Source organism: Xiphophorus couchianus, chromosome 5 (genome assembly GCF_001444195.1).
Source record: "Xiphophorus couchianus chromosome 5, X_couchianus-1.0, whole genome shotgun sequence".
Taxonomy (NCBI): Eukaryota; Metazoa; Chordata; class Actinopteri; order Cyprinodontiformes; family Poeciliidae; genus Xiphophorus; species Xiphophorus couchianus.
The window spans coordinates 8,185,884-8,199,681 of NC_040232.1; the positions used below are offsets into that span (position 1 = coordinate 8,185,884).

The 13,798-nt window shown below is 38.1% G+C and overlaps 1 protein-coding gene across 1 annotated transcript; it reads right to left on the minus strand.

The window, feature by feature from the left end:
- Positions 1 to 2,810: 2,810 nt before the first annotated feature.
- LOC114145187 (mitoferrin-2-like) lies at positions 2,811 to 13,062 on the minus strand. The gene is made up of 4 exons (XM_028018647.1): positions 12,578 to 13,062; positions 6,430 to 6,658; positions 6,231 to 6,287; positions 2,811 to 5,347 (listed from the first exon to the last, which is right to left on the minus strand). The coding sequence occupies exons 1-4, from the start codon at positions 12,914 to 12,916 to the stop codon at positions 4,770 to 4,772; spliced, it is 1,203 nt and encodes a 400-aa protein (XP_027874448.1). The 5' UTR covers positions 12,917 to 13,062; the 3' UTR covers positions 2,811 to 4,769.
- Positions 13,063 to 13,798: the final 736 nt, after the last annotated feature.

Genomic DNA, 13,798 nt, shown 5'->3' on the forward strand with positions numbered 1-13,798 from the left:
GCATGCTTGGAGCAGCAGAATGAGTAAATATGGTCAGTGTGTCCTAAAGCAGCTTCAGCCTGCAGCAGGACGGCTGCGTTAGCGTCTCCTCTGACAGGCTGGGGGCCGACAGCACAAAACCACAGACAAAGCTCTTAATGCACAATGGAAGCCCACTTCAAGAATTCTGGTTCAAGCACTGAACCCTGAGGAATTCCAAGATTATAGGGGAAATGTTTCACATAAACAAACTGGGGCTGCACTGCTGCCTTTGAGCGAGAAAGGTCTGGGTTTGAATCCTGGCATGTTTCCTGTGAGCATCTGCAATTATTTTGGATTTATTGATATAGTAACAACAAAGATACTTTACTTCAGCTCACCAAGCCAACGGTTTAATTCAGGGGTGTCCAAAGTGTGGCCGGGGGGCCATTTAAGGCACATGAAATGACCTTGTTCGGCCCTGACCACAAATCAATAATGATAAAAATTTGGCCAACAAAATAGGAAACAACAAATTATGTTTTTGCTTTTAATAAGATAACAGTCTGAAGCTCTTCTTATGCTTTGGATCTTTAATGATAAATTGATTTCATAAAAATGCTGTTTGTTGAGCAGATAAAACGAAAAAGAAAAATTTTAATTTGATGAATCATAGTTTATATACCACTCATTTAGATGAATCCTGTAATTTTGAAAAACTAAAGATCAATCAGGACAAGATGTTACTTCTAAAGCCACTTTATTCGTTTTTTCCCCCAATCATTTATTATAAACAATCCAATAAAATCATCAGCAGCAAATCAATGACGCTTATTAGTTTGGTTAAAGAAAAAAAGACAAACTAATAAAATCTACTAACTAGAACTAATGTAGTTTTCTCTTTTGAGAGGCTTTTATATTCTAACATATTATAATTTAAGATCAACTAAATGCATCTAAATCAGAGACATGTGCCTTTTTTAACCATGTTCACTTTGAATGATTGCCTTCTGTTTCCAGTGAGGCGAAATGCATTGAAGTTCAAGCACTGTCACCAAACAAACTGTTAGGGAGGAAAGTTTAGGCAGCTGCAGAGCCTTGTGATCCTCAAGGACAGAATGGTGGATGATTCTCAAAATGCTGTGACAGCGTTCTCTGATAAACATCTAAAATAAAAACATCTACCATAGTAAAAAGTAATAATATGAAATGTGAGAATATAAAATAACCCGCATCAACTGTATGAGGATACAAAAAAGACAAAAATGCATGCACAAATTGGAATGTATGGTGGATTTTCTCTGATTAAAGGTATAATATGTAACTTTTATTAAAAAAATATGTTTTTTATATGTTTGTCAAAACTGCCACCATGTCATAAAAGTGTAATAAATAATCTGTGAAAAGATCGATCTCCTCCGCTTCATCCCTGGGCTGCTGCTGCCGTCTGAAGAGATGCAAAAACAACCAATCAGAGCCAGGAGGAGGGTCTTAACGCTGTCACTCATTCTCATGTACTCGCTACTAAATGAGGCAGAAAGACATTTAAAGGAAAACTGTTTATCTGCCGTCATCAATGTTAATGCTAACTAGCCTGAGCATTAGCAGGCTAAGCTAGCTGCAGTGTAGCAAACAGCGAGCAGGGTAGGGAGAATGAGCCTGATTTGATTGACAGCGCTAAGACCCGCTTCCTGGCTCTGATTGGTTGTTTCTTGTTGTCACTGGGCAAACTGGAAAATGGCAGAGGCTCAATTTTTTCACAGATTAAGTTTCTCATAACATGCTACCACAACATGACAGTTTTAACAAATAAAGCAACATATTTTTTATTAAAGTTACATACTGCAGCTTTCAGTGCCTGGATGCTGCACTGGTTTGAGGTACAACTCCTTCAGCTATAAATATATAAAATCTTTCCATTGCAACATCATGAGAGCATAAAGTGATTTAAAATGTTTGGTTCCTCACGTGTGCATGAATCTTTTAAATAAAACACGCACATATATATTTTCTATTGGCATTTGCAGAGATACATAAATTGTACACAAGTAAGAGTAACATTACTTCAACGTAATTTTACTCAAATGAAAGTTAAAGCTGTCCAAGAAATTACTCGAGTAAAAAAAGTATCCAGTGAAAAGTCTACTCAAGTATTGAGTAACTGATCAAATTATCAATAACTTAATGTTTAAAAATTACATCATGCAAAATATAAAGTTGTGTAAATTTTGGTATTTTAAAGAACAAAAATGACAATTCATACAAGTAAACAAAAATAACAAAATCAGGCAAAATGACATCTTTCCAAATCAGTTTCTTTCAACAGAAAAACAGATGAAACTTTAACAAAACCTGCAGGTGTGTGTCTGTGTCTGCTGGATTTTTGGTTAAAATAAGTTTGTTTTTCATTCAGTGGGTAGAAAATCCAGAAATTTTACTCAAGTAAGAGTAGAAAAACTTCATAATAAAAGTACTCAAGTAAGGTAAAAAGTACAAAGTAGTAAAAAATACTCTTAAAAGTAAAGGTTTTTGTTTCTTAAAGTTACTCAAGTAAATGTAGTTAGTTACTACCCAACTCTCGGCATCTGAGGAAACATTTCTTAAGAGAAAAATGCAACAGACTCTCTTTTTCCCCTTTTTCCTATAAACTACGAAATCTCTAGATACTTTTGCATCACTTCTTCAACATCCTGCTGGAGTTAGTGTTTCTAAATTAAGTGCTAAAGCAGCCGACAGGCGGGTTAAAATAACAACCGTCTGCTAGATAAAACCTCTTATCGGGTATTTGTGGCTGGTTGTGCTGCGTCTTGCTGAAAGGAGAGAAGGTGAGGAAAGAAAGACAAGCAGACACATTTCTGGTCTCTCAGCGCTTGGCCAGCCAGCACCAAGAGAAGACCCTGCTTCTGCGAGGAGCTGCCTTTAGCACGTTTATTTACAATTCACAAAAAGCAGGTGTCTCTTTCAAACACTGTTCAAGCATTTCATAGTAAGTTCAACCGTCAAACTACTTCCTGTCCTTTACTAGCTCTCAGTCTTTGGCTTTCCAGGATTTAAAACTCGGCTCACCACACATACAGGCTTTCTTTCAAGGTGCAAAGCTCTGAATATTTACAGCACATCGTACAAATTTAGATTTCTCTTCAAAATAAGAGTTTCGGGGAGATTGAAATATCTTTAAATACTTTTCTACATCTTATCTCCAGTTTATGGCTTCAAAACAAGAACATGTTTAGTTGTGCGTTGGCTGTATTGCGGCTAGCTGAAGGCGTGTATCAGTAATTTCCTGGTCCTGTGAGCGGTTTTGTTATCGGAGCGTCTGTACTAAGTCAAATAAAATATCTGCCTGTAAGTGCTACTGTAGTGTAAGTACAAAATACTGACAAAAATAAAGACTCTCATCACCTTTTTTGTGGGATATACATAAAAAAAGTGTTTAAAATTCACTTAGGAAGAATGCAATACACCTGACCGAATGGATCCTGAAGACAGAGAGAACATTTTTCAAAGACAGGTAAGAATGGGCCAGCGTATCGACAAATATCAAACCCAAAAGATTAAACAGCATCATGGTTTAAACCAGGGATCTGCAGCTTACGGCTCCAGACCCAGAAGTGGCCCTCTGCGCGTTTCACAGTGGCTCTTAACCCCAATTAATGTATTTAAATAAAAATACAACAACAAATGCAGCTTTTCAGTTTTTTTGGATGAAATAATTCACTAAATATCCAGAAAAGAAGGACTTCAAATCAACCAGTAACAAGTTTCAGGTCAATTTCTGTTTTTTTTTTTTTAAAAAGTAATTTATTGGTTTGTAAAGTAATATTTTGTTGTTTTCTCTTTTTTGGTAATGCTAACTTACCAACATTTTTTCAGAATCAGGTGTAAAGTCTAAAATTGTTCCCCGAACAAGAATTTTGACTTCAATTTCAATCTCAGCATAGAGATATTAGGTATAACTATATAGACTGTAGAAGAAATAAATTATTATATATTATTTTACAAACAAAAAAATGATTTGTTTACATATTAAATGCAAAATGTCTTTTTTTTTACAGCTTTGGCTTAATTACTGCTCCGACAGTGTAAATCTTTAAGAAAATGGTTTTGTTTTTGAGTGAATACTTTACTGATTTGAATCGTTTCAGCCCTAATAAATGTATTATAAATTTACCAAATTATATTATTTCATCAGGACTAAGTATTTATATCATGTCTGTTAAAACCGTGATACCATGAAACCAAGCGTCTCTCGCTGGCCCATGCCTTTTGCCAGTGATAATTTCTCTCTGTTGGCTCCACACTGATGTCTTCTGATGTTTTCCTTGTTGTCATTTCTTTATTTCTTTGCTCTGAACAGTTTGACTTCCAGTCACCTGCTAATAACATTCGGAAATGTGCAAAAACGGGGCAAACTCAAATGATCTCCTAAAGCTTCTGTGTTTTCATAGGTCCTTTCTGTTGCATCTGTGCAACACTGCACCCTCTGGTGGTCAGAAAATAGCTGCACCTTTTACATCCTATACATGTGCATGATGTTTTTTTTCCCCCCCTAAAAAGCCAGTTAGGAGATGCTCATCAAGATGAACGCTAGAATAAAACACAGCTGGAGTCACAACTTCCTGCTTCCTCCAGGCGCCGAGTTGAACTCAGAGCCCGTAAAGGTCAACTTGCCTTCCCTGGATTTTCATATGAACTACACATTATTTCTGTAAACAAAATAAAGTTGACTTTTTTGCGCCAAGAACCTTAACCCGCCTTCTTTTGTGAACCGAATGTGATGCTGAGAATTTATTAGCAACACCAGATCTGGTTCATTTGTCTCCGTCCCGATCGCCACGCAGCCTCTTTTCGTGCTGCCGCTTCGTGATGATGTACTTGAAGAACTCATAGACCGACCAGCTGATGGCGGTGGAAGGCATCTGGTAGATGACTCTGGCCTGGACACCTTTAAAGAACGCCGGCACGCCTCCGGTCCGGTACACAGTCCGGAATGCCTCGCTCAGACCGGAGATGTAGCGGCTCTCCGGACCCGAGGCCGCCGCTGCCGTTGCCGCCGCTCCAGCCTGGATCACATGGACGGCTTGAGCTTCCTGCGTGTTGAGGAGCGTCTTACAGACGTCGAGGGGAGTGGTTGCCGCGGCGGCCAGGGCGCCGGCGAGAGCACCCGACACGACGTGCGAGGACGGGTTGTACTGTCTGTGGGGGTTCAGCAGCTCCTGCAGATACTCGTAAGTCATGAAGTGCAGCGCCTGGAACGGCACGTTCATGGTCAGCTGCGTGGTGTAGCTGCGGTAGAAGGCCGCCGGACCCTCCTGTCTCAGCAGAGAGCCCATGCAGTCCAGGACGCCGCGGTAGGGCGAGTTGAACATCTGCATCCGCTGCTTTACAACTGAGGAGAGACGTTGAAAATACAAGATTTATAAGATTCTTCGGGCCAGGAAGGAAAGAGAAACACAAGCACTACACACGCTGTCTCATTACAAACACAAACATTAACACGTTAGTTTGATTTTATGTGACAGACAAAAAAATTACACAGAATGAAAACAACAGACTTACAATTTTTAAAAAATTTAACTAAATAAATAAACTAAGGGTGCACCAATTCCAGTTTTCTGGCCAATCGTTGATCTTTACAGAGCATAACCTGCCGATTTTCCAACTTTTGTCTGAAATGTTGCTAAATACAGCAATAAAGTTTGTTGAGTTGGATACAGTGGGATGAACATTGTTAACTGCTAATGTGCAGACATGACCTGGCGTGCTGGTCTGTCAGTCAAACCGCTCTAATAGGAGAGCAGAAGAAGAAAGCGTCTGATTTTTAGACCTTTGCTGAGGTAAATAAAATCAGCATCACATGTAAATATCAGCCAATCATTGATTTCCCAAAATTAAGGAAATCAGTGCGCCCATACTAATACTGTGTGCTTAGACCTTCTTTTACTTTTAGTTTGATGCTGATCTTAAGGATGGCCAGCAGACGGCGCCACTAGTCATTCGTAAGCAGAGTCAGTTGATACAGAAACAAAGATGGCGGAAAGGCAATTCCAGAACAGAAAAAAGAAATGGTTCAAACAATACCACTGAGAATTAGGGCCATTGTAGGTAGAAAAGAACATTTTAAAAAATGGAAATTTAAGCCACAGATTCTCAGTAATCTTCTAGAAGAAACGTGGAAATATTAAAAGTTTCTAAAGTTGAAGAGACACTTTTGAACAGTGTGTGTGTGTATCATGTAAACAAAAAGTAAAGAGGCTGAAAAGGGTTTTTACCTTCAGCTGGGTTCATGATGGCATCATGTAGGACAGTAGCTGCACAACCTGCTACACCTACAAATCATAAACAAATAAGATATGCATCTCCCTCCTCCGCCTACAGTATATAGTTCACTGTTTTACCTCTAATATTGAGCTTGAATTGGGAATAATATCTGAAATTAAAGTAAGAATTTTACTTTCTGAATAATCTCACCGTTTGCAAAGTGGCTGTTCGTGCCCGGATGAATTGCGTCGCTGAGTGAAAACTTTATTTTCTCATAGCAAGCGAAGTAAAGAGCGTGTGCAGGTCCGGCCCCCACGGCCAGCACGTTGACCCCCCTGATGGGGCGCCACAGCCCCTCCGTCCGTATGATCTGCCGCAGGGCGTCCATCACGTTCCGGTAGCGCGCCCCCAGCTCTGGGTGCAAACTCTGCATACGGGTCTGCAGAAAACACAATGAAACAACAATTTAACTGTTGCTTTAGGGAAACTGCTGCTTTTTTTAAAATGTACTTACAGATCCGTTCAATAAGTAGTAGATTATTATTGGAAAGTCCACTCATTTCAGGAACTTTATCAATAGATCGAGGATTTCCAGCCTTTTTTTAATGTTAATTATGTTTTTCTGCTACAGTTACAATTAGGCATTTGTATGACATTTAAAATTAGGTTACAGATGAATAAAAAAAAAAATTATCTTTAACGTTATTTTCAAAGGGTGCTTTAAATCTGACAAATGAAACTCACATGTTAGCATATTCTAATTTCTTGAATATGACTGTATTCAGACTTTTTTTAGTCTAACTGCTTTAGAGATTAATTATGCGTAAAATATTTCAGAAGCACTGATCTTTTTACTCCTAAAACAGAGACCAAGACCAAAAAAAACAGGGCCAGAGTGCCAACCCTCCTACAAAACACCCATAATTATCTGAATTATGGGTATTTAATAATTCCAATTATTACATTTGAATTACTCAAATTTAATATTTGAATTAACACAGACTGATATAATCATTAAGCACATTTATTGTGAAATGTTATCATTTAATTTCATCATTTGAAGGGCATATTTAAATATTTAATGGCATATTTATTGGTACATTTATTTCATATTACATTCACATTTTATTACTTTAAGAATATTGTTATTTATTCATTTTTTTCCTCCACTTTTGGGCCTAAATAAACCTCAGCGGTCACATCATGATGAATCTGAAAATCAACCAAACTGCTTCACATTATGTCTGTACATTTATGTTCATACCAACACTGCTTTAAAGTACTGCGTAAAGAAGAATCTGATTTCCACTCCGATAAGAGTTTGAATCTGTACAATGCCGCCCCTTGCTGGCCTGACTTGCGTATCTCTTTTTAGAAGAAGATTTGAAGCAGTTGGGATTATTGCATAGATTTAGACTGAATCTTTAATCGGTAAAAAAAAAAATCAAAAAATAATTGAACCTTCATCAGATTTTCTTTTGCATCTACCTTTATTTCCGCTTCTTCGTTTTGATTCTTACATGAACTTTAGGGTTAGTTGAGCTGGAACCCCCAAAGAAAACACACGTTCTGATGGTCTAAACCAGGGGTCTCAAACTCCAGTCCTCGAGGGCCGCAGTCCTGCAACTTTTAGATGTGCCTCAGCTGCACCACACCTGAACAGAATAATTAGGTCATTAAGGCTCTGGAAAACTGATCTACACAAGGAGGAGGTCATTAACCCATTTCATTCCAGTGTTTTGCATCTGTGGCACATCTAAAAACTGCAGGACTGCGGCCCTCGAGGACTGGAGTTTGAGACCCCTGCTCTAAAAGCACAAAAGGTTAAAGTCCTGACCTAAAAACATACTGAGTTGTTTCATGTGTTGAAACATTTTGGAAACGTCATCACTAATCAGCGACTTCTGCTATCAAACCAGTGACCTGTGAGTTATTTCTGTTTCACAGGTAGCAACTTAACCAGGTCAAAGCTCTCTGGTTGGTATTTATATTCCAGGCTGAAATATGAAATATGCTGCATTGTGTTTCTTTATGGTGGATGCACACTTCAAACAGTCCTTGTGATTGTTAAAAAAAAAATCAACTGATCATTTCTTTGCAAGAAAGGCATCAAACCTGGATTGCAGGAGACTTTTCCATACACACCCTGCAGCGACTTTCAGAGCTGACGTTCAATTACGTGAAATTGAACGGCTGCTAGATGTGACTAGCAGGTGTATCAGTAAAGGAAGCGAAGTGTTCAGACTGACACATCTCAGATTGGAATGTATTCAGATGTCATCACACTGGTTTCCTCGTTACTGCTTAATCTTTGCAGCAGAAATACTACAAATGTTCTTCAAACACGGTACAAAAGGTTTCTATCCTCCTTCAACGTTAATGGGTTGCTTACAACTGTATGGAGTAGCAAGAAACACTGCAGGCTTATTCATCAGTCATTATTGTATGCTACCAATTACTTTGTACTAATTTCTCACACTAGTGTAGGGCTGAAACGATTAATCAAATTAATCGATTGAAAGAATGATCAACTAATTTAGTAATTGATTCATTTGTATACTAGAGTACACAGACTCAAAGAAGGCCATCTTCTAAAAATAAAACATATTCAGAGCAGGATTAAAGGCTTCACACACACACACACACACACACACACACACACACACACACACACACACACACACACACATATACATACACACACAGTTTTGTACATATGTTTCAGCCAAAACTCAAAGTGGCAAAAATGTATCTTCACCCAGTTCAGAATTACTAAAAGAATGCCATGCTATTGCATTCTAGGAAATAAAATGTTTATTTTCTTATTGTAAAAAGGAACTGATTTATTTATTGATTTGAATTCTTTAATGTGTCTATAATATTGCATAAAAATCCTTCAGTGGTTCCATAAAATATTTGTAGAATGCACCATTTTTAAAAATGATTACTCATCAAAAATAATGGCTGGAATAATCAATAACTAAACCAATAGTTTGCTGCAGCTTTACGCTAATGCAGTGTTAAGTTCACTATTGAGTAGCTGTTCTCAAATAGTGTTTATCAGCATATTTTGATCTATAAAATATAGATCTGTGATTCTACAGAAAAGAAAAAAAGCGTGTAAAGTATAGTTGATGTGAGAAAATTAGTAACCTGTTACTGCCAGAATTATCAACAAGTCATACAAAAACTGAGCATTAGTAACAGGAAGAAGCATTCATACATGTTTTAGGTTGTCACAACATTATAGCAGGTCTGTTAACCAAGTTAAACCATGTTGGTGCAGTCTGTTAAAGCTGACCTGAAAACATGCTAAATATCTTTTAGTGCGAAAGAAAAACATGCCAGCAGCATCCTGAGCATTCATGGGTGCTCAGGATCCATGTATTTCTGAACATCAATGATCAGAAATTGATTAAAGCATCCTTTCTTTCTGCAAATATTGACTAAAAATGTTTAACTTCTCTAAGATTTCAAAAGAGGACATAAAAACATCTTAGTGAATTATCTGTTATATAATTCAAAGTTTAGTGGAAGCACATTTAGAAGCTAATTCACAGAAATACTTCTGTCCTAATCAGTTTCCCGCATTATGAACGTTAACCTATTAACACTGGTTCAGTTCATCACAGCACTTAACTGTTCATCTGAACAGTTAAGTGCAACCTGTTCAGACAGGTTTATGAACAATCAGATCAAGGTCTGAACTCTGAACCGTTGCAACACCCAGATTATAGCACATTTTTTCTCTGACATTTTGTCCTACATTTGCTGATGATAGTGGGATCCTCGTCATTATAAATTGCTTAACAGCTGGAAAAACAGTGAAAATGTAGGAAAACGGGTACGAATCACACACCTCCCATGTGAGCAGTGGAAATAATCAGATCTGTGTTTGTTTTCCCACTGCATCTCTTCTAAGAACAGCTGAAAAGCATGTGAGGACTGACGTGGATTTCCACCACAACAAATTATTGCATACTTCCTTTACATAAGTAACAAAATAAAAACAAAACTTGGAGATTCAGGACATGTTTTGTCACCTGTTGCAAAGTGTTTCACCTCTTAGTTTCACCGCTGATATTCAGACAAACAAACTACAAGCTTTTGTAGACAATAAAAAAGATGCAGTAAAAGTTCAAACTTACTAATATTATTCATAAAAAGTGTAATTCTACACATGTAACATACTCTGAAGAAGCAGTCTAAATAAAATGTTACTCAAAATATTAATTTTAAATCACTTTAATGAGATGAATTAGTACTAAGATCAGTAGGCTACTCATATTAGCAAGTAGTTAATCAGGTGTTTCCTTATAAAAGAAAGTGGCCAATAAATGTTCAAACAAAACTTTAAATAAAGATTAATCAAATTATTTCAGAAATTTAAAAAAGCCTCTAAAGCACAATATTTTTGTTTCACCAAGTCTCACAGTTAAGTATAATCTGAGTTAATCTAGTCAACAATTTAGGCAAAGTAACAAACAGCTTAAACATTCAATAAAGCTAATTACTTAACCAAACCTCTTCACCAACACAATGATCTTCTATGATGCATTTCAAACAACCTGAAGGCACGAGGAAACTGATAAAATTAGAAAAAGACAATTAACTACAGCTAAATTCCCAGTTAAGTGCAGGGTGTTCCAGAGACAGCGTAAGACAACATGAAACTAAAACCCTAAAAAGAAGCAGCCGCGGCCAACAGGAAGCTACTTTGTGGAGTTTTACAGTAAACACTTCCAACTGATTTCCTTAAACTGTAAAGACGTTAAAAAGAAGATTATTAGGGAGGATCCTCATCCTGCTTCAATGTTAAAATAACTTTTACGTCTCATTTAAAGTTTCAGTCACAGAAAAATGTTTATAATTTCTGCTGTTTTTTCACCCAACTATTTTTTTCAGCTTACAAATGAAAGTTGATAAGCGGTTTGAATGATTTTTGCACTATGCGGTTTAATGGCGTCTACATAGACATTTTCATCATTTTTCTTTTAGACTTTTAGTGGACAAAAAAAAAAACATAATAAGGTACTATAGCGGAAAAATAAATTAGAGAGCATTTAAGAGAGACCAGTTTCTACAGATTTGTGAATCATAAAATTGGTGCACCAATGCACATCGATCAATAGATACTGTAAATATTGGGGGAACAAGTCTGAGGCAATTCAGCCAAAAACAAATAGTAACATTAAGATAACTTGAATGTCAATACATTTGTAGAGAAGAAAACTTTGTTTTTCTGTACAATAACCAACATTAAACAGCTGCCCGTCACTTCCAACACTAATATCATGTGTTTTAAGTCAAAAAGATCATTTTATTTATGCACCCACAAGAAAAAGAAGGCATGTTTGCTTTTTTGCAAAAAATGTAACTAAGGTTGACAGAGATAGCAGGATCAATTTGGAGGAATTGCAGAGTGGCCTGAATCACCTCTAGTACATTTGTCTCCTAAGCATCAAGTTGCTTCAAAGTATTCATTGAACATAAATCAACTCAATGTCTTAACATGCTGGGCAATGGACAGAGATGGTCTAAGTGCTGTTTTAAGTTATATAAATTGCTTGAAGAAGTAATTAATGAAATTTCCCTTTTCATTTTCTCACAAGCTGTTTAAAATAATTGGAAATCAACAGACTTAAATAATCAAATTATGACTAATTTCGGAGATTTTATTCAGCTGGAGTCTCCACTGTGTCTAGAGGCTGCTTATTCAATCCCAGTTACCCAATACAACCTCTGTCTATCTCGTCACATTGGACTTTCCAGATTAGCTAAGGGGTGTTCATAATCTGATCGGTTTTAATAGGCTCCAGCCTGAGAAATAAAACCGAAACCAAATTCCCCAGGTTATTAATGTACTTACATGAATTTCACTTGAAAATAATTCAATGGCAAAAAGCTGTATTTAACTTAAAATGCAGTATGCATGTGCATAGTGAGCAATTTGATTTCAAGCAGGCTTTAGTGAGGCTGATATAAGATTTAAAACTGGAGATGGAACAAAAACATTACATACATGTTGGAGGACGGACACATTTAGTGACTGCTAATGATCATTTAGGGTCATAAACTACAACAATTAGCATTTTTACCGCGTACTAATTGTTAAAATTGCTTTTAAAATATACATTTCTTCTCCCGTGTTTCGTTTTATACGTAATACGGTTAGCTGACCTCTGTTAGCAAGGTTGTATAGGTTAGCTTAGAAGCTAACTAACAACTACGCAGGCTTGTTTTGGGGCCTACGCTGTCTCCCGCTTTACGCAACCGGGGGGACTGCGCCCACATGACATAACGAACTCCCCAAAAAGTTTCAAAATACATTATATTTTATAAATAATTGTTGTGATACCTTGACGCAGTCGACGGGATACATAAGACAGTGCTCCATGATTCCAGCCACAGCTCCAGCCAGCATATGTGTGCTGCTAGCTGCTCCTTGAGGCAGTCCTTCATAGTCTACTTCTGGCTCAACGGAGGCCGAGGGCTCGGGAGTTGCTCGGTGCAACATGGAGACAAAATCCGGCTCCCCCGTCATTCTCGGCGTAAAGGACCCGACAAAGCCCCCCGTGGCATCCAAGACGCTGTTGCCAAAAATCCCAAACCCCGTCGCGGCTATAGTGCCCGTGACCCGCCTTTCAACAGCCGGCGATTCCAGGGTCGAGGAGGGGACAAACTCGTCCGCTTCCATTACGCAGGTGAACGTGTTAAGTCCGTTAGACGTGTTTGTACCGAGAACACCGGAGGGCCTACTGTTGATGTAATGTTCCCGGTTGTTCACCTCCTCGTCCCCCCAGCCGGCGGTTAAGGCGGACACTTGGCAGTAGCTGAGAAGATCCGGGAATTAGAATGTTGATGGGCGTGGCCAGCCCCGAAAACGAATCTTATTGGATAAGGTTGCTGTCAAGATTTACATAACTCAATTCGATTGGGTAAGTAGGCGGGGCTTTAAAAAGTGGGAGTTGACGGTTTTGTAACGGCGGGATGTCACGGTTTTTGGATGTCCCATTACATTAGTGATGGGATTTTCGGCTCCTTGTCGAGATGCGGCTCTAATGGCTCTTCTTACTGTGGAGAGCCGGCTCTTTCGGCTCCCAAAAGGCTCCCCATATATATTTTTGACATTATTAATTAATTAATAGCTTAAACCTAATTTTATAATATTTTGTTTCATTATTGACATTGTTAAGCACTTACGATGAGTAAAAATGGCGCATAACAATGCTATAGCAATACCGATGCGTGTGATGTCCGCATGTGCCTGTGCAGGTTGTTTGTCGAGCCTGCACGATAGGAAATGCTGACTTTGCACAGTCTGCACTCTGCCCTGGAGCTTGATGTAGCATTAAAATGAGTCCAAATCTTGCTCCGTTTTCTGTCACTCATTTATTTTCACGTATTCAGTTCTCACACTGACTCCCCTTCTTTCTGTGCTTCTTGACCGCTGACTGAGTGTCTGTACATCAACACCTGCCGACGAACGCTATACAGCTTGGCCAATTGCCTGCCGTTTCCACAAAAAAAGTGGAGATAAACTTTTTTTTCAGTGTTTTCCCGCCACATTATTAATTGA

What these genes read in the sequence shown, in the direction of transcription:
- LOC114145187 (XM_028018647.1), bottom strand. Translation starts at nt 12,916, where the DNA reads ATGGAAGCGGACGAGTTTGTCCCCTCCTCGACCCTGGAATCGCCGGCT. An exon ending in GAACAGCCACTTTGCAAACG is followed by an intron (nt 6,288 to 6,429) that starts GTGAGATTATTC and finishes TATGATTTGTAG; the next exon opens with GTGTAGCAGGTTGTGCAGCT. An exon ending in CATCATGAACCCAGCTGAAG is followed by an intron (nt 5,348 to 6,230) that starts GTAAAAACCCTT and finishes GTCTCTCCTCAG; the next exon opens with TTGTAAAGCAGCGGATGCAG.